Genomic DNA, 20,906 nt, shown 5'->3' with positions numbered 1-20,906 from the left:
CACCTTGGTTCATGTTTATTTATGCAAAAATGGCAATGGAGTTTATTATAAAATGCAAAAGCCAGATCAGTATGACACCACCTTCACCATACACAAAGTCAGTCTTCACGACAGTGGGAATTACAGCTGTGTTTATTCTTTGGAGACTGTGCAAGTTTCCAGTGTAACCAAGAGAGGACACAACGTCATTCAGATTCTGGTTATAGGTAAGGATTTTTCATTGTTAATTCAGCACACTGTCAGGGTTATTTACCTCCACTCATTCTGTCCTTCCGTGGCACAGCCAATTTTCTACCTGCAGTTGTCTCAATCGTCGGGCCAGACACTGTCACGGAAGGAGATGATGTTGAGTTCAGTTGCACCCTTTCTGTCACCCTGCAAACACTTGGAGAATGTCAGCTCATCCAATCTTATCTGCGGAGGAATGAGACCATCCTGCAGGTGAGTGCATTCAATGTCACTCAGAAGCGAGCAACGTTCACCATCAAGGGAGCTGTCATGAGGGATTCAGGTCATTACAGCTGCACGGTGCTGCCATCTAAATGCATCCAGAGGCAGAAAGAGATGATCTTTGGACAAAATGCAGTCCTCCTAAAGGTCACAGGTCAGGGAGATTTTTTTTTTTTCCGGAAGTGAAAAAATTGCATTCCTTGAAACAAATATATTCATGGCATTTCTTTCTCTACAGAGGGTTATCTCTTCCTTCGATTGGTTATCTCTGGTGCAGTGGTAACCTTCATGTTGTTACTGGGTTTGTGCATGTGGTGGATCAACAAAAAAGGTAAGATGTGAAACACAAACTATCAGAAGATAGACTTTGTAGTAACTCTACATGCTGCTTCACTTTCACTCAGCCAAAAGTCTGCTATAGCTTCATGATACAAGTACCAACCTTTGAGAGTCTAAAACAATAATGTGCTTGGATTATTTATTTACTATTTGTTTTCCGACTTTGACAGGATTACTCCTAAACTTGTGTGAGCAAAGGTGAGTGTTGAAGTATTTTCAGGCTTATCAACAGATAATTAAACACCAGTAGAAGGCAGTCATGGATTGTTCCAGTTTTACTTTCTCAAAGACTTTTTAGATGCAGGGTTTTCCACTAAGGATGAGATCAAACCTGAAGAACAGAATTCGCTACTGATGTCAGTGTTCAGCAATCCTGAGCTGACTAGAGAACTTGTTTGTACTCTGGGTCTTGTTTTCTCACAGTGCAGAGAGTCGGCAGGCAGAATCAGGCATGTTGGAGGACCAGCAGGGGCAGGCAGAGGCCGAGGATCTGGAAACACAGGATGGTATGTTGAAAATAGAATTACAGTAAAGACATACTCTGGGGAGCTCTTAATGCAATTACCTCTTATGACCTGCAAACATTATCTAGCTACTTTCTGCCCTCCTGAAGAACCAAAGAGCATAACCAAGAAGAGTATGACTAAAACAATTTGAACATTGTCTTTTCTATGCTAAACATTATTTTAAACCATTTGGGCATTCACAAGCACTTATTATCACTACTTATTATGTACAAAAACTATTATATTTGTCCCCAAATTGATATTCAGATTAAAAGGGAAACTGGGTTTGTTTGTTGTTGTTGTATTTCGATTGAAATCCTGCCTATTTTTGTGTCCAGATAGAATCTGGCTGCTGCCACGTTCTCTGTTCTGAACTATGGGGATGGCTTTTCCAAAAGCTTTCATACTCTGAACACTGTGTGCCATAAAGCACTGGGGTTCATTACAAAGTTTAAAACTTTCTTTGCTCTGCTTTATGAACTTGTTGGTTCTTTGTCTTTATGTAAAAGTCTAATTTAAGCCTACTTCCCTTTTACCTTCGAACCTACATCAGTCAGGAACTTATTCTGCGGTACCAGAACCTTTTCTGTTCCAAACATCAGAACTGATGCTTCCTTTACTCTGAACAAATTAGAGTTAAAAAAAAAACAACAAAAAAAAAAAACTCAAATCTGAAAAATAAAAAATAAAAATAAAAATCACTGGATACATTTAAGGTGCTTATAATTGACTCAGAGGCAGACACAGCTGGCTCTAGATGTTCTGCTCTGTTTGTATACACAGCTGTTTGTTTGTTGGAAACTGAATTGCTGCCTGTTGTTGGCTAACTAAAGGTCAAGTAGAACTGAATTAAACCATATGTTATTTGTATACAAATTAATTTAATTTTAGTCATTTAACTTTTAATTTTATATTTTCAGAAGACTCCTTTGGCTTTGAAGAAGAAGAAGAAGAGTAAGGACATCAATCATCAGTGATATATATTTTTTTAAAGATATATGAATGTATTTATAGCTTTATATTATATTATCTCATAAGTGCTCAGTATTAAGAAATTATAATTTTAATCATGATTAACTCATTGCTTCATTTGCAGTTATCAGAATGGCATGGTTGCTATGGACAGGGATGGCTCTGACTTTGACTGTGATGGAGTATACAGTGTTGCAGGTAAGGATTGATCTGCTTCGATTATTTTTTTGTTTGTTTGTGTTCTGTGATTAGAAATTAAGGGTTTTATTCTCAGTTTCATCTCTAACATGTAAAAATGTGTACAGAATGTGGGCCAGCTGACTGCTTTAAAACTTTAAGATGCTTTCAAATGTTAATTTTCAGTTTTATGTAATTAAATGTACTGTGTTCACATAGCTCAAAGTTCTTCTAAATTACGAGTCACATTTCACTCTGCATTCACACACTTACAGTAGAAGATGCTATGTGGAGCAAGTGTTAGTATTTACTTCTCCCAAATATTATATTTGCTTTACGTTTTATTTGTGTTTATTTCTAGTTTAACTGCAAAACACATAAGGGTTTTTTTTTTAGCCTATGAGGTTAGCGCCTTAGCTAACTGAATGTTGTTTCTGTTTGTGACCTCAGTCTGTGTTACAGGAAAACCACATCTTTCTTACAGCAGGTGTGAGATAACCTGAAAAAGCTCTTACAGCAAGCTTACTGGCCCTCTAGGGCTAATTCTGTCCCCTAAGTTTGAATGTGTTACTAAAACAAAGAAGAAATCTACAGATGACAGTAACTAACTGTGAATTTCTCTCTCATAGATGATACTGCACCACAAGTGTACGCCACGTCCACCAGAAGGTCAAAATGCAGACGATGATAGTTTTATTTTCAGCTAATGAGGCAATAATAAAACCAGTGTCACAATGACTGAGTAAGAATTATCTTTCTCTTTTTATTTTATGGATTATTATATGCAGTTCGATGAATAGCTCATTGTATCAGGGGGTTTATTACAGTGCTACCATGTTACATAGAAACATAGGTATTTTCTGTGATTGTTAGAAGTTAGATAACTCTACATCTGTGTTAATAAGAAAAGCTGTTTTTTTTGGTCATTTTGATCAACTAAAGCTTTATAAAGAATTCATTTTTTTGCATTTGAAAGAAAAGCAATGAATAGAAGAAAGAAGGACAAGGAGATTGATTTGACTTTTTAATGAACAGTGTGGGTAGCAGATCTTTTCTCTCACACTCAGTCAGACACATCTGTTGTTTCCTTTGTTCACTCGTGTACAGAATATGCAGACAGGAAATAAAAAGCTGTGTCTCATGATTTATTAAAACGCAGAGTGGTTCCATTCTTTTTTTTCTACATTTTGCAAAGTATTTCACAATAAAATGCCTGACAAAAAAAGAGAAATAAATAGTGTTTCACAAACAGATTATTCCTTGATCAATCATATGAATCTAATGCATTTATAAAAATTATAATAATAATTGAAAACAACAATAACAGTGTACTCATAGCATTAAAAGTTTTCCAGATAGAATTGTTTCTAAGCTTAACAGAAAGACTCACCTTATAAATCTACAGCAAGATAACGATTAAAAGGGAACTGACCTAAACTCACCCCCCTGTCTGGCCAATAAACAGGTTACATATTAAGAGGGGAAATGCTCACACAGAGTCAAAGTTAAGAGAGGAACAATCCAGAAATTACCAAACCACTTGTGTAATTTTAACAATGTTTATTAATTATTTATCACATTTTGTTTTGAATTTTTATCCTGCAAGGTAACTACTCTTAATTATTAAAAGAAAAGAAAGGACAGGACAGTGTTTCACTCGTTGAGGCATTATATGAATTCCACTTCATGCATGCATTTTCAAAGTCTGTCATCCACAATCAACAGTCAAACCTTATGTATCAGAGTTTTGTCCAAGTTTACCCATATAAAAGCTCAATAAAGAGGTCAAAGACCTGATATGATTAGAAAAGCGCTCCATCGGAAGGCCTAACAAGAAAAGCATGCCACTCTACTTCCTCTCTTCACTGCTGCAGCTCCTGTGAGAAACACAGCGGTGGTACTGACAGAAAGAATGGAGTAACGAACTACTCATTAGACATAATGAGAGCTGTGCACTTTTCCGAGAAGAACTTGTAAACAAAGAGGATTAACTCCTTACTGCCTGAGTCAATTAACAATGATAAAAGTAGATTGTATGTGTTTTTGCATTCTAACAGATGTTAAATTAAATGGAGATTGTAAATTTGAGTATAGCATAAACAACAGTTATACTAAGTTATATTATATTTATAGACATGAGAGGTTCACCCCCTGACCAATGTACTGTGATGTACGAGCTGATACAATCTTTGGTTTGGTTTGAATATCAATCAATTGGTAAAAATGAGATACAAAGGTCATTTCAGCTGCATTAAGACCTGACAGGGTATTTGCAACTAACTCCTCAGAGCTGCATTAACACGTTTGCTTGTATGAGCTGGGATTATGTGTACCTTTAACAGACAAGTTATTCCCCAGGAATGTTTTGGTGTGAACATGTGAGATGATTTTACATAATCAGTGAGTGCAGATTTAGCAGGCTGCTCTAAGAATCAGCCTTTCTCAGTACTTACTGAACCTAAATCTGGATTGTGTAACACAGAGTTCCCTCTGACATTTGCAAGGAGCTGCCTGATTGTCTGTGTTACACAGATTTGGAAACAGCTGCACCAAACAAAGCATTTACTTGCATTCGCGAGAAGTCTTACACATCTTAACACGTTTCCCATGCTGCAATCTATCACATTCTCAACCTCATAATGAAACTGAGACATGACTTGGCAACATTTCAGTGAATTAACATTTGGTACTTATTTCTGGTGCATAAATTATCAGTAAAATGTCTATTATTCATCTAAAAGTGACCTAAAGCCCTCCTCACGATCAGACAGAATTTTGTCAAAAAACTGAACCACCATCTAATATTACTTCTAGATTTAGTCGCGTTTGACTTTATTTTTTCGCACTGTAATGCACAAACATCTGATCAACATTAAAGCAGTGAGTAATACCAGGAGCAAAGCTCCGACAAAGAACAAAACAATGTCAACAGAGTGGTAGACGTACCAAGGAAGTTTATAGGAGTCTGTTCTCAGGTGAGCTGCCCCTTTGTGTCTCATCACAAACTCTATCCAGAAGATGGCGCTGTCCATGGGCTTCATGGGAGTATCTCTGTGCAGCCTGGAGAGTCTCTGCATGTTCATCCTGTATGAGGGCTCATTTAACACTTCCTGAATGGCGTTTAGGAAGATGCTATCTTTGTCCACTGTTGCCAAAGTCAGAATCTTAGCTGCTCCTCTCTTTTCTAGACGAAGCAGGTTGTCATATTGGTCAAAAAATAAAGGAAGACCCACGACTGGAACTCCATGATACATTGCTTCTTGAACACCATTTGTTCCCCCATGAGCCACAAACAGTTTAACCTTTGGATGTCCCAGCAGATCATTCTGTGGCATCCAATCCACCAGCAAAGTGTTGTTGCCCAGAGTAGCTGGTTTGTCTCCTTTGTTTCTCCAGATGACTTTCTGAGGTACTTTAGCAAAAGCTGCAGCAATCACATTTGCTACATCCGAGGGAAGTTCACTCACAAAAGTCCCCAGAGACATGATGATGACTCCATGCTCACCAGAACTCTGCACAAACTCCTCCAGGTCTGCAGGAAGTGGTTTGGCAGGTTTACATTGAAAGCCTCCAATGTAAATAACATTGGGCATGGTGGGACGAGGAAATTCAAAGACAAAGTCTGCTCTCATGAGCCAAATATCTGCTCCTTGTAATAACTCTCTGTATCTAACCTCCGAGCCAAAGAACTCATCACACACAGCCTGATACTGATGGTTGATTATGAATGCATCCTGAAACTCCCAAATGAAATAGAAAAAGAGGTTTTGAAGTCTTTGAATGAAAGTCATTTTGTCTGACAGACCAGATCCAGTTAGTGGGATGTAAGATAAAGGTGAAGGTGCAATGGCCATATGTCCCTCTCCACTTGTTAACCAGCGCACGTTATAGACCAGAGGAAGTTTCAGAGCATGAGCCAACAAGATACCTGCCCCCCATGCTGGATCAACTAATACCAAGTCATACTGCTGCTCTTGTAACATATCCATGAAGTCTTTATCTTTCAGCATGCTGGCTGTCATGTGGCTGATCATTCTGTGCATGTTAAACATAGTATTAAACATCTCGATTTGTAAACTAGCAAAGGTCAAGAATGAGCTCTCTCCTCTCTCAATGGCAATCATCTTCTCCACAATTGGTTTGATGAAGTCATGATTGAAGGCTTCAGCAGTGGGAAACGTGATTGTCTTGTAGTGCGGGAAGCCATCCTGAATGTACCAGCTCTGACTGGATCGGATCACATCCAGAGAGTGTCCCTCCGAGTGTAGCACCTTGATCATGATGTCCATGTTCACCCAGTGGCTTCCTTCTAAGGGAACTACCAAAATCTTGCCTCCGTGACACATCCGCCATGACAGAAACACAATACACAGGAAAAGAAATGTTCTGCTATGGTCCATCTTCAACCTGGAAAACAAAACAACCTTAAACCTCACTGAATGAGAAACACATTCAGATTTCCATTAAACTTACAGAATATAACATACCTGATTTAGACAAGACAAGGTCCGGTCTGCATGTGCACGGATGTTTGAGTGGACCACCAGAGGTACTACTGAATACACAACTACAGATTCCAGGAAAGCTTATGTAACTGGACTTTGGATTAGCTTTACTTTGATATTTTCACCATGAATGTAGCACACTGTGTGGCTTTTGTTGGAGCTAATTAGTAACCCCATAATGCCAGATCTGTTTTTGCAGGTAGCTTATTTGGTTCTGTGTTTAATGTTTAAAATCTCCAGCCTGGTAAAGTCAATATTAAGCCTCCAGCAGACAGTGGGACAAACCAGAGGCAATGCTCAGAAATCATTCAAGACTGTCTGCCTTACATATTTTCTTAGCTGAAGTTAATGTCAGGTGTTTTTATTTACAACTGTGTTGGTACTGATTTAATCTAATCTACTATTGACCTAAACATATGAGACAGATCTATCCTGTTTTAGATCTATATTGCATTGCTTGATTTTTATTTATTTATTTATTCTGCACCCCACTGTATTATCACGCAACAGCCCTTTATTTTCACCCTTTAAAAAGGGTCAAGTTGGCTGCTAGTAGGACATTTACAAATCGTAATGATGGCATTAATGCTAAGCCCACAAACCCTTAAGATTTCTGCTGGATTCTTTTTTTTTTTTCACTTTTTTATTGTCAACCTCCTTTTTTTTTCCCAAAAAAGAAACAAGGATGCATTCAAATCTTTATTTGCAATGATTTTGTTAATCACTTTTTATAAACATTCTCTAATTTTAATGTAGTAGCAATTGACACTGGTATGTTGCAGATCTCACTACCTCATCACTGACATGTTCATGCTGGTCTTCATGCCTTTGTGGCTTTTTTTTTTTAGGCTGTAGTGTGATGACCTGGCCATGCGGTGGCATTGCAGGCTCAACAAAGGCTGAACGCTTCTTCTTGGTTCTTGATGATGTTGTTGTAAAGAACCTAAGACCTCATACGACATATCCCAATATCATCATGTCATTGGAATCATCTGCATGCAACATCAATCAAGCAACAACAAGGCCTTTTATCACTTCAGGAAATAAAAGGTCTTGTTGCTAAGCTACAGTAGGCTAAAAACATCCAGGACTTACGTTATCCTCGCACTGATCTCCTACAAAGGATAGAATTACAGTCCTCGGAAGAATGTGTCCTCAGGCTGAGAGGAAATTGTGCCTGAGTAATTCAAGTCTTGGCAAGAAAGTCCACCTCGCCTTCATCCCAACCACAGTGAAGTGGAATAAATAGAGTATTAATCCATTTGGGTCTGTAAGAAGGAGTGCTTGACCTGCTACACTCTGAGTAATCATCTGGAGATTCTGTCCATTGGTTTCCTGAATGTGTACAGAGGTTCACAGAATTCAGAGATACAGATATAGAATACAGTATATAAGGAAAGAAATGTGGGGCTCCTCTCACTCTAATCACAAAGTTTTTCTGAAAAAAAAAAACATTACTGAGGACAATTCAATATTTTCACAACAGTTGCTCATGTCAGGGTGTGTTAGGGTTATTTCTAAGATTAGAAGTCAAACGATCTGTTTAATTAGAAGTTCTCCTGACAGACAGTGAACAGTTTGTCAGACAGATGGCAGTATATGACAAAAGAGCTGGAGTACATCAAGTGACTCTGAAGGTTTTTTTTGTGTCTGTTGATCTCAGTGATAAGCCATGTTACTGACGGTATTCTTTGAAATGAACTGATATCAACACATTTATTTTTCATTTCCCTCTCAAGTACATTACTCTAAATCCCTATCAGACTCCCTAAACATGTTTCTGTTGCAGCAGTTCAAGACAATAAAAATAACCAAACAGAAGTGTTAAATCTTTGGACGGTTTGGTTTGCATTTGCAAGTCATATGAAGGCATCACTATTGATTCCTGCCTGTTTTATAACCAGCTCAGTTCTACTCACAGGAGCTTTAAAGCACCAATGTTCAAATAAAGATTTACACACATTCAAAAATTCACCATTCTGAAACTTAAAAAAAAAAATTGATATCAGATATGATGTTGTGTAAAACAAGAAAGTTTAAAACAGTCTTTCATAAGGCATCAATTCCATTTTAGGAGTGTTGCAATAAATCGAACCCTTCTTATGGAGGATGTATGCTGGTGAGCGTGTGGACAGGGACTGTGTTCAAACAGCGACATCATGTGGCTTTTCTTTGCTACTACAAATGATACCAAGGCTTTTCCCCAATCTAAAAGGAAAGTGTGGCATAAGAGGTAAGATTCATTCAGATGTTTTAATTTTATTTCATGCATTGAATGCATACAAAGAGCTGCTGTTCATCTAGACAGGATGACACGTCTTATATGTTTTTATGGAATTGTCAACTGGATGTATGTACTGCCCCGAAGAATTTAATTTGCTGGTGGAAAGATATAAAGTGGCACAAATTTAGCACTGTTTTCATGAAATATGTGTATAAATACATGTCAAAGAAAAACGTATAAATGTGCAGGATGGACCTATATTAATGACTTTTCATGAAAACAGAAACTGGGGATGTATCTTTTTTCCTTTTATTACAGAGAGTTTAAGTCTGTTTCCTTCATCCAACCACAGTTCTGGCCAGAATATATTTTTATGCTCTTTTCTCATTGCAGCGGATCTGTACTGCCCCTGTTAGCTCAATGCTATGGCTAATGTCTCAAGGTGTCAGGTGAAAGGGGATAAATACGCTTAGAAATGTGATTAAAGCAATTTTTTCTTATTTTGTTCAACTTGTGAATGTAAGAAAAAGTTTACAGAAAAAAAGCTAAATCAGAGCTTCCTCATGGAAAAATGTGGTAATGTGATAGAAGCAAAAGCAGAGGGAAATGGGGTAAATATGAGGGAGGGGTTTTTAGGATGTGGGGGGTGTTTCATAGTTTATACGGGACCTTATTTATGAACAACAGGAAATATGGATGGATTAATATAGGATACAACGATGATAGCAACACATCTGCCAAAGCACTAAAATAATATAGATAATATCAACATTATTTCAATGTGTTTTCTAATATAAAAGTTTATAGTTTGATGTTTCATAGTATTAAAAAAAACCTTGTCCAATTATGTAAATGTGTATTTATTCAGTGTGTTTAAAAGAGCTGCATGGGCTGTCTGTCAATACGTCACTGTCAGGATCTAAAACTCAAAGCAGATGGCCTGCTTTGAGATTACAACAAAATCCAGCCCATATTAATGGAAAGCTGGCAGGGAGGCACAGACAGATAGTCTAATCACTCTCTGTCACATCTGATAAAAAAATCTTGCTAATAAAATAAATTAAGATTAAGAGGGGGAATGCTCACAGAGAGAACAATCCAGAAAGTTTATTTAGCACAAGCCCTCATCACTTCTAGATTTAGTCACATTTGACTTTATTTTTTCGCACTGTAATGCACAAACATCTGATCAACATTAAAGCAGTGAGTAGTACCAGGAGCAAAGCTCCTACAAAGAACAAAACAATGTCAACAGAGTGGTAGACGTACCAAGGAAGTTTATAGGAGTCTGTTCTCAGGTGAGCTGCCCCTTTGTGTCTCATCACAAACTCTATCCAGAAGATGGCGCTGTCCATGGGCTTCATGGGAGTATCTCTGTGCAGCCTGGAGAGTCTCTGCATGTTCATCCTGTACGATGGCTCATTTAACACTTCCTGAATGGCGTTTAGGAAGATGCTATCTTTGTCCACCGTGGCCAAAGTCAGAATCTTAGCTGCTCCTCTCTTTTCTAGACGAAGCAGGTTGTCATATTGGTCAAAAAATATAGGAAGACCCACGACTGGAACTCCATGATACATTGCTTCTTGAACACCATTTGTTCCCCCATGAGCCACAAACAGTTTAACCTTTGGATGTCCCAGCAGATCATTCTGTGGCATCCAATCCACCAGCAAAGTGTTGTTGCCCAGAGTGGCTGGTTTGTCTCCTTTGTTTCTCCAGATGACTTTCTGAGGTACTTTGGCAAAAGCTGCAGCAATCACATTTGCTACATCCAAGGGAAGTTCATTAACAAAAGTCCCCAGGGACATGATGATGACTCCATGCTCACCAGAACTCTGCACAAACTCCTCCAGGTCTGCAGGAAGTGGTTTGGCAGGTTTACATTGAAAGCCTCCAATGTAAATAACATTGGGCATGGTGGGACGAGGAAATTCAAAGACAAAGTCTGCTCTCATGAGCCAAATATCTGCTCCTTGTAATAACTCTCTGTATCTAACCTCCGAGCCAAAGAACTCATCACACACAGCCTGATACTGATGGTTGATTATGAATGCATCCTGAAACTCCCAAATGAAATAGAAAAAGAGGTTTTGAAGTCTTTGAATGAAAGTCATTTTGTCTGAAAGACCTGATCCAGTTAGTGGGATGTAAGATAAAGGTGAAGGTGCAATGGCCATATGTCCCTCTCCACTTGTTAACCAGCGCACGTTATAGACCAGAGGAAGTTTCAGAGCATGAGCCAACAAGATACCTGTTCCCCATGCTGGATCAACTAATACCAAGTCATACTGCTGCTCTTGTAACATATCCATGAAGTCTTTATCTTTCAGCATGCTGGCTGTCATGTGGCTGAGCATTCTGTGTACGTTAAACATAGTATTAAACATCTCGATTTGTAAACTAGCAAAGGTCAAGAACGAGCTCTCTCCTCTCTCAATGGCAATGATCTTCTTCACGATTCGGTCAACATAGTCATGGTTTATGGCTTCAGCAATGGGAAACGTGATTGTCTTGTAGTGCGGGAAGCCATCCTGTATGTACCAGCTCTGATTGGTTCGGATCACATCCAGAGAGTGTCCCTCCGAGTGTAGCGCCTTGATCATGATGTCCATGTTCACCCAGTGGCTTCCTTCTAAGGGAACTACCAAAATCTTGCCTCCGTGACACATCCGCCATGACAGAAACACAATGCACAGGAAAAGAAATGTTCTGCTATGGTCCATCTTCAACCTGGAAAACAAAACAACCTTAAACCCCACTGAATGATAAACACATTCTGATTTTCATTTAACTTACAGAATATAACATACCTGATTTAGACAAGACAAGGTCCGGTCTGCATGTGCACGGATGTTTGAGTGGACCTCCAGAGGTACTACTGAATACACAACTACAGATTCCAGGAAAGCTTATGTAACTGGACTTTGGATTAGCTTTACTTTGATATTTTCACCATGAATGTAGCACACTGTGTGGCTTTTGTTGGAGCTAATTAGTAACCCCATAATGCCAGATCTGTTTTTGCAGGTAGCTTATTTGGTTCTGTGTTTAATGTTTAAAATCTCCAGCCTGGTAAAGTTAATATTAAGTCTCCAGCAGACAGTGGGACAAACCAAAGGCAATGCTCAGAAATCATTCAAGACTGTCTGCCTTACATATTTTCTTAGCTGAAGTTAATGTCAGGTGGTTTTATTTACAACTGTGTTGGTACTGATTTAATCTAATCTACTATTGACTGAAACATATGAGACAGATCTATCCTGTTTTAGATCTATATTGCATTGCTTGATTTTTATTTATTTATCTATTCTGCACCCCACTGTATCATCACGCAACAGCCCTTTATTTTCACCCTTTAAAAAGGGTCAAAATGGCTGCAAGTAGGACATTTACAAATCGTAATGATGGCATTAATGCTAAGCCCACAAACCCTTAAGATTTCTGCTGGATTCTTTTTTTTTTTTTCACTTTTTTATTGTCAACCTCCTTTTTTTTCCCAAAAAAGAAACAAGGATGCATTAAAATCTTTATTTGCAATGATTTTGTTAATCACTTTTTATAAACATTCTCTAATTTTAATGTAGTAGCAATTGACACTGGTATGTTGCAGATCTCACTTCCTCATCACTGACATGTTCATGCTGGTCTTCATGCCTTTTGTTTTTTTCTTTTTAGGCTGTAGTGTGATGACATGGCCATGCGGTGGCATTGCAGGCTCAACAAAGGCTGAACGCTTCTTCTTGGTTCTTGATGATGTTGCTGTAAAGAACCTAAGACCTCATACGACATATCCCAATATCATCATGTCATTGGAATCATCTGCATGCAACATCAATCAAGCAACAACAAGGCCTTTTATCACTTCAGGAAATAAAAGGTCTTGTTGCTAAGCTACAGTAGGCTAAAAACATCCAGGATTTACGTTATCCTCGCACTGATCTCCTACAAAGGATAGAATTACAGTCCTCAGAAGAATGTGTCCTCAGGCTGAGAGGAAATGGTGCCTGAGAAATTCAAGTCTTGGCAAGAAAGTCCACCTCGCCTTCATCCCACGCACAGTCAAGTGGAATAAATAGAGTATTAATCCATTTGGGTCTGTAAGAAAGAGTGCTTGACCTGCTACACTCTGAGTAATCATCTGAAGATTCTGTCCATTGGCTTCCTGAATGTGTACAGAGGTTCATAGAATTCAGAGATACAGATATAGAATACAGTATATAAGGAAAGAAATGTGGGGCTCCTCTCACTCTAATCAAAATGTTTTTCTAAAAAAACATTACCGAGGACAATTCAATATTTTCACAACAGTTGCTCATGTCAGGGTGTGTTAGGGATATTTCTAAGATTAGAAGTCAAACGATCTATTTATTTAGAAGTACTCCTGACAGACAGTGAACAGTTTGTCAGACAGATGGCAGTATATGACAAAAGAGCTGGAGTACATCAAATGACTGTGAAGGGTTTTGTTTGTATCTGTTGATCTCAGTGATAAGCCATGTTACTGACGGTATTATATTGAAATAAACTGATATCAACAAATTTATTTTTCATTTCCCTCTCAAGTACATTACTCTAAATCCCTGTCAAACTCCCTAAACGTGTTTCTGTGAGATAACCTCGGCAAACAGCAGCTGGATCTCTGGCACAGCTGCAGCTCACAGAATGACTCCAGATAAACAGAGCAGCACCAGGGTCTGAGTGCTAATCTCAGTATCTCAGTCTCTCAGTCCCAAACATGACCCAAAACAAACTGTTTAATGTGCTTTGCCTTTATTTGTTAGCTGTTTGTTTGGACTGAGTTTATTAGAGCATGCTGCCAGCATGGTTGGGGACGATGATGTTGGCCCATTTGTAAATGACTGGGATAAAGAGGAGAGCTGAGCCCAGAATGGACACCAGGAGGAAGGCCCAAAGAAACATTCGATCCAGGACCTGGGCAACAAACTTCCAGTCTTGAACCACCTGTAAAAAAGAAGACAAAGTCATTCTTTCCATTCTTAGATGAAATAAAAATGTATTCAGACATGTTTCTATAACCTTAGGATCCAATACTTCTTTACTTCAGTTCTGGTAAGATTAAAATCTAGCAGCTGCTATCTGAGAAACCATTTGTTTGTTTTTGTCTTGTTTTGAAGCTTTTCTTTTGGTGCCACTTAATATTTCTATCTTGAATTGTAACAGTTTGTTTTTTTGCTATCCTATTACAGCTTGTAATGCTACTGGATGCTCTTCGGGATGTACTTCACAAGTAATCAAAATCCAACATGCTCACCTCTCTGACCTCGTTTTCTTTGACCACATGCATGGTAATGTAGCGGATAGAATCCAGAGCTGCTTCTAGACTGTGTCTGGTGTACAGGAGTGGTGTCAGCTCAGGTGCTGGCTCCTTCATCAGACCCAGTCCCACTGCTCTCCTGGCTCTGGCTGACCCAGCTGTGGCGTAACGATCAGCGTGGCTGCGCATGCACAGCAGCTTAGGCAGCCGGTGTAGGAAGATTCTCCTCACCCAGGGTGCCATGCCATGGTGTGTAGAAGAAGAGCGGTGGTGGATGTTGATGGCAAAGACAGTGATGATGATGGAGAGTGTGACAAAGATCATGGTGAAGACCAGGTACTCCCCGATGAGAGGGATAGCTTTGGATGAGGAGGGGATGATTTCCTCGATGACCAGAAGGAAAACTGTGAGTGAAACCAGGACTGAGGTGCAAAGAGAGATCTTCTCTCCACCATTTGAGGGCAGGTAGAACACGAGGATGGTGAGGAAGGACAGGCCAATGCAGGGGATGATGAGGAAGAGGGTGTAGAAAAGAGGGAGCCTGCGAATGATGAAGAAGTAGGTGATGGTGGGGTAGGAAGAACTGCTGTCCGTCCTGACACCACGGCTCCCGGTAGCTTTCACTATCTCCCATTCACCGTTGTCAAAATAGTCCTGTTTGTCTACATGAAAGTCTTCTAGTGTGATGTCCACCTGTGAAACACAGAGATTACCTCATGCCAATCATTGGTGGTGAAGTACTCAACAGTAACACTGAGAAATAACTCACCTGGGAGCCATCATATGTCCAGGATCCAAACTTCATTGAACAGTTCTGAAGATCGAAAGGGAAGAAGGTGACATCAATGGTGCATGCTGACTTGTAATTAGCTGGTGGTGTCCATGATATGGTCCCATCATACTTAACGACAGCCTTGGTGACTGTACCCTCAAAGCGCCCATCTGAACTGTTGAAGAGGACATTAAATCATCTGATATGAAATAGTAACCACAATTTAGAGGCTATCTTCCTCATGAGCAATCATCAGAACCAGGTGGTTTCCTTCTAAATATGATAACACATACTTATCATAAAGTACCACATCAGGGAGCCAGATCCTGTCAGAGGGGACACGTATTATTGTAATCCCCAAATAGTCATTGGGGTTCCATCTCAGTTTCATGTCAACCCACTCCTACAGTATGGAGAAAACAGGAAGTAAGATTCACGCAATGAAGAGATAAGGTTTTGAAAAGAAGGTTTGAGATTTTGAGAGATATGCAAACGTGCTGTTTGGCTAAGATTGATGAAATGTTTTGATTAGACACGAAAAAATGCCACATTTTTGTGCTAAAGAGCTAAAAGCAGCGGCAAAAGGACTGAGTATAAGAAAAAAAATAGCCCTGTTTCTTGGTGATGAAATGTGTCCAGCAGCATCTTTAAAGCTAACACATAAAGCTAACTAGTCATGTTGGAAACAAAACAAACAAACATACAAACAAAAACAAACAAAATATAAAAAAACACCCCTGGCAGCAGCTTCACAATCACTTTACAGTAAAAGTAAATTCTTAGCAAGAAAATAAATTAGCATATTTTTCAAAATAAGAATGCACATGCTCAACATGATAAGAACATGATTACAGAGTAAGTGTATGTGGTTCTGTCTACTTCACAGATGACAGTGAGAGATAGACATGACCTGGGTGATTTCCCTTCATTTCTCTCTGTGATAGATGCCATCCATCATTCTGAAAGCAAGCTGCTGACCTACATGGCAGAGCCTGGTCTGCAGGGATAATTCATAAAATGCATGACGGATATGACACCGATGGCAATGAATAAGGGTGACAGGAGAAGGATCGGGGGAGGGCAAGGCTTTTGATGAGAGGTGCGTGGGCACTGAGCACTGGAAGGGCTCATCCAGATAAGGAGTGGGTGAAATGCCAGCTGAGCAGAATAAAAGAGGGTGTGGAGAGGCTGACCATCTCTGACTTAGTGCAATGTAAGCCAGAAGCTGGAGTGGAACATTTCACAGCAATCAATGTATCTGGTAATAAGCTGTACTTGCCTGTTTCATCCACACATTGGTTGTCATTCTCTGATTTTTCTCATCCTAGAAAAGTGAAACAATAAAAAGACTCAATTTCAGATAGGTAGCCTAGTCAGATCTTTCTATAAAGCATTCGTTAGAGCAGCACTCTGCCTTCAACCCTACTTTGTATTGTGCGTTTTATGAATGCAGTGTAGTCTTTGACACACAGTCATAAACAACATCAATAATCTGTGCTCACCACATCAACCAGCTGGGAGATGGCAAGTCCAAACTTCACCCGTATTGTCTGGTTTAAATACTCTACAGGACGAACCCATTTCTGGTAGTTTCCAAAGAGGTATTTGAACAGCTTATCCTCTGCTTTCGCATAGGAGGAGAGTTTTGGAACCCCTAGAGGATTAAAAAAAAAGAATATGAGTTTTTTATATAAACATGTTGATCATTCTGCAAGTATGAAAGCACATTTGACACATTCTCAGGTCTCATAAAGATTCTGCTTTTGATCTAAGATATAACACAAAGGTTGCTTTTAAACAACGTTGCTTCAGCTCTGTGACCTTTATGCAGTGTTTATATCAAGAGTTCTGTGAATAACTTTCATCTTAGCAACAGTAAGCAAAGGTTTGATTTAGACAGCAGTGCCATTTAACACTGTTAGGAATCAGTAACCCTTCAAATGAATGAAAGCTTGAACATCAGTGTTAATATGAGTAGTTTCAAAACTAGGCACTCACGGTGATAAGTATAGTTTGATCATTATAAGGTTGTTTTCATTTTATTTCCCTGACCTTGTCCTGTTGAGACTGAAGAAATTTCAGTCCTGGGAGTGTGTCACTTATAGCTCGAGACTAAAGCCTCATAAACAAATAAACATAGAGGATTTATGAGGTTACATACCAGCCAAACAATTTCATCAGAGACAGAGCAGCAGTTTTCTGTTGATTCTCTTCTCATCTGCTGCATTTCATCTCTGCATTACCACGCAAAGGAAGTAATCGCCTATTTACCTGTTTTGCAGGGTGACTCATACTCAGCAAGATTATAAATAATGCAGTCACTCTCATTTCCAAAGGCATATTTTAAAAAAACTCACTGTTTTCCGTTGCACTCTGTGTAGCTGTATGCTCATTTGGCATACAGTACTGACAGTGGCATGTTTGAGTCCAAAAGGTCAGGGCTACAGGTCAAGTTTGCCTTTTATCTTAAATAATATAGACTCACACTCACAGGTTTTGACAGAATGTGCAGTAGAAATGAAGCAATGCACAGGGGTCTGTTTTGTACAATGTAAGAATTGTATATTGCTTGAGCTGCAGTCGAGCTGGAGCATTGTTTTGCTGAAGCAGGGCTCTACTACGCTGCAGAACACATTGATTATTGTGAATTACACACAACTTCTTTCATCTTGCTCCTTAAATCATTCACAAAGCGGTAATATACTCGATTTATGGACCCAGAACGTGGCTGGAAACGTCCCACAAGACTGAGCACAAATGTACGGTGTCACCCTTTCAGTGTGTGCAGATCAATAAAGACGAGGCTGTAACACCCCCCCCCCCCCCAATCAATGGCTGCTTGATATGGAAATTCATCACTTCTGCAGCATCTCCCACTCCCAACCATCATCTTTCTCCAATAAACATCAAACTGTAGACTCTGTTGGATTCCGCTGAAACTTGGATGATAGACTGAAAATCATTATAGTGTATGGAGTGTGCTATAAGGTCACAGTAAGGTTCATTTTCCCTACATGCTGATTCTTAACATCAAAATGATTGCTGCATTTTGACACAGAGCTGAGTCAGCACTAATTGAGTCTGCTAGATGAGAAGAGAAGGACATGAATAGTTCATAAACACTGAGAACAAGCTGAATATATAATGAAGGTATGATTTTTTTCCAACACTGACTGCTCTAATTACCTTGACATCACAGTCGATGACACACTGACAAGCAGCTAAGTACACAAAGAATTACGACAGTAAGAAAAAGCTATATAATGTACAGGAGTAATAGTTTAATTACCTGTCGCCAATCACTTGTTTGGAACCTGTTTTTATGGTCTAAACTGTAAACCAGTGGCGGCTGCTGGTCAGTCAAGGAGGAGAAGCTCATTTTTTTCCGGCCTACATCATAAATTTGTCTGTTTATTTAAATGTAAACTCTACCCTCCGTGCCAGCTTGCTAGCAGCTGGAGCTGCTACATGAGACTACAACAGGCTGTAAGTGTGAGTGACAGGGGGGGAAGCTCCACAGCTGTAGCTGTAGCTGCTTATTTGTGAAAAGAGAGAGAATCTTTAAACACAACGCTCGTTGTTTTTAAGAAAGGTAAACTCGCTGGGGATCGATAAAACCTCCGGATCAGTCCAAAACAGCTGACAACTGTTAAACTCAGACGATGCTCTGGTAGAGGGTTATACTTCAAGATCGCTGACTGGCTCATTTCACTGTGAATCAAAAAGGGATTCGGCCTCAGACAGATCATCCAATCATCATGCAGAAGCCCAGAGTCCAGGCCAGCCCACTGCCTCATAGACCCTCAGAGACGCTGAGCGTCCGATGGGACAAAGCCCAGTGTTTTTCCAATAACCGTCCGGTTTCCACAGTGTAACAACCCACTCTACGCTTCCCCGCTGAAGTCAGAAGACACTAAGCATCCGACTCTGAGACACCGCAGGGATGAATGAGAAGGAGGTCGAGCCAGTTATCTGTGATAGGAAGCTGATTCTGAACAAAAAATGAAGGAATTCTAGTGCATATTTTGCAAATGAAACGTACACACAGCAGTACATATCACCACTTTTTGGGGGGCTTTTTAGGGGAAGCTGAGCTTCCCTTGCAGTCTTAGAGCAATTGCCACTGCTATAAACATATCCTGACTTGTTTTTGTTTTTGTGTTTGTTGTTGTTGTTGTTGTTGTTGTTGTTGTTGTTGTTGTTGTTGTTGTTGTGGCTGCTCTGGTGGCTGTTTTGGCTTCCTTTTACCTAACAGCTGCATGCTTAATAGAGTGTTTTAGTCAAACTGGAGTTATCTTTTAAAATATTCTAGCTTGTAGATATTGGTCATGTTAACACTGAGGCTGTAAATTCAACTGGCGAATCAAATTATACTGAGTGCTCAGAAACATCTGCCTTCATAGTTAGGCGCCTTATGACCCAGAAACACTGACATAAAACCAGAGTCTGAAGAGGCCTCGTCAATCTACTGAGACCATATGGTAATCATGTTGTTGACATGGTTTTAACGCTGTCACTGCAGCACTACTACTTTGTTCTCATCTTTAAATGATCCAGCAGTTTTGTTGCAAGGAAACTTTATGGGAATATTGAATTCCTAGAAAAAAAAAGAGTCTGATAATTAGGTGCAGTTGTTGTGCCAATAGGTTTTAGAAGAGAGGATATGTTTCAGGTAAAGGGTATTACTTTCCATTCACTTGTATGATTACTGTTTACTTGCCTAGTAATCAAGGGTTCCATGCTGCTAAAATCATTCACAGCGGAAGAATGGTAATCAGAGGGTAAGTGGACCCAATGACACACATTTATTTTCATCTGTCTGAATTTTCCTGCTTCGTTACTCCCTCACTGACCATCTGCCAATTATTCTTTTTTCCTCCTCGATTTCAATGTATCCTCCAGACTCCAGCCGATCTTCATCTATACCATCTGTCACACTCAGGCTATCGCTGTAATGTGATGAGACATTTATTTGCAGCGTGTTGGCAACTTACGCAGAGAGTGGCACAGGTGGCAACAGCACAGCAACGGCAGCAGCAGTAGCAGCGCGAGAGAGGTGGCTGCTCCTCCTGCTCTCAGCATCGTATCAGAGGTGGCACACGGATGGTCTCTCTGGCATCATAGAGCTGGAAATAAATAAATGAATAAATAAATAAACAAACGTGCTGTTGTGTACGTCAAGCAAAGTATGGATTTGTGCATGACTTGGATTGAGGGTTCAAATCTCAGGGTAACCTGTACAATGTACCTCTGGTAAATCAAGTAATCACAGTTATAGATCTCATTGATCTGGCCATGAGAATGAAAGACAGAATGATGCACAGAGAATAAAGATCTACCTTTGATAGACACAATCCCACACAAGCCAAAAATACTCTCTACCCTCACCTTCCTACCCTGACCCTCTCTAAGGTAACATTTCAGACAGTTAACGCTGCACACATACCTGCTCTGGGTCTTTCCCATTAACACACAGTCCAGAGTGGCGGTGGTCTAGGAACTGACAACAGCGGGGCTCCACTGCTCTAGCTCTCCTCCATTCCACGCAGGTTCCCTCTCTCGCCTCATACAGATGCTGCCTCACTTCCTGCTGCCTCCAATTGTACAAAGACAACGCGTCCTCCCTCATCATCTTCTCCTCCCCCCTTCTCCCCCTCCTCCTCCTCCTTTCCCATACAGAGCCCAC

The 20,906-nt window shown here is 39.8% G+C and overlaps 2 protein-coding genes and 1 pseudogene across 2 annotated transcripts; all 3 read right to left on the bottom strand.

The window, feature by feature from the left end:
- Positions 1–5,260: 5,260 nt before the first annotated feature.
- Positions 5,261–6,790, bottom strand: LOC141788146 (UDP-glucuronosyltransferase 2B13 pseudogene; annotated as a pseudogene).
- Positions 6,791–10,312: 3,522 nt separating this feature from the next.
- On the bottom strand, positions 10,313–11,842 carry LOC141788147 (UDP-glucuronosyltransferase 2B13-like). The gene has a single exon (XM_074666996.1). It carries the CDS (start codon positions 11,840–11,842, stop codon positions 10,313–10,315), a length of 1,530 nt encoding a protein of 509 aa, XP_074523097.1.
- An 845-nt stretch (positions 11,843–12,687) lies between these two features.
- On the bottom strand, positions 12,688–20,848 carry chrna5 (cholinergic receptor, nicotinic, alpha 5). The gene is made up of 8 exons (XM_074666897.1): positions 20,667–20,848; positions 20,215–20,346; positions 16,723–16,874; positions 16,500–16,544; positions 15,514–15,623; positions 15,218–15,395; positions 14,446–15,141; positions 12,688–14,135 (listed from the first exon to the last, which is right to left on the bottom strand). The coding sequence occupies exons 2-8, from the start codon at positions 20,300–20,302 to the stop codon at positions 13,977–13,979; spliced, it is 1,428 nt and encodes a 475-aa protein (XP_074522998.1). The 5' UTR covers positions 20,303–20,346; positions 20,667–20,848; the 3' UTR covers positions 12,688–13,976.
- Positions 20,849–20,906: the final 58 nt, after the last annotated feature.

This window comes from Halichoeres trimaculatus, unplaced genomic scaffold (genome assembly GCF_033239565.1).
Source record: "Halichoeres trimaculatus isolate MK-OKI-2021-1 unplaced genomic scaffold, fHalTri1.1 fHalTri1_scaffold_3, whole genome shotgun sequence".
NCBI lineage: Eukaryota > Metazoa > Chordata > Actinopteri > Labriformes > Labridae > Halichoeres > Halichoeres trimaculatus.
Note: the sequence above shows the minus strand (reverse complement) of the source record. Positions and strands in the feature narration are given on the sequence as shown.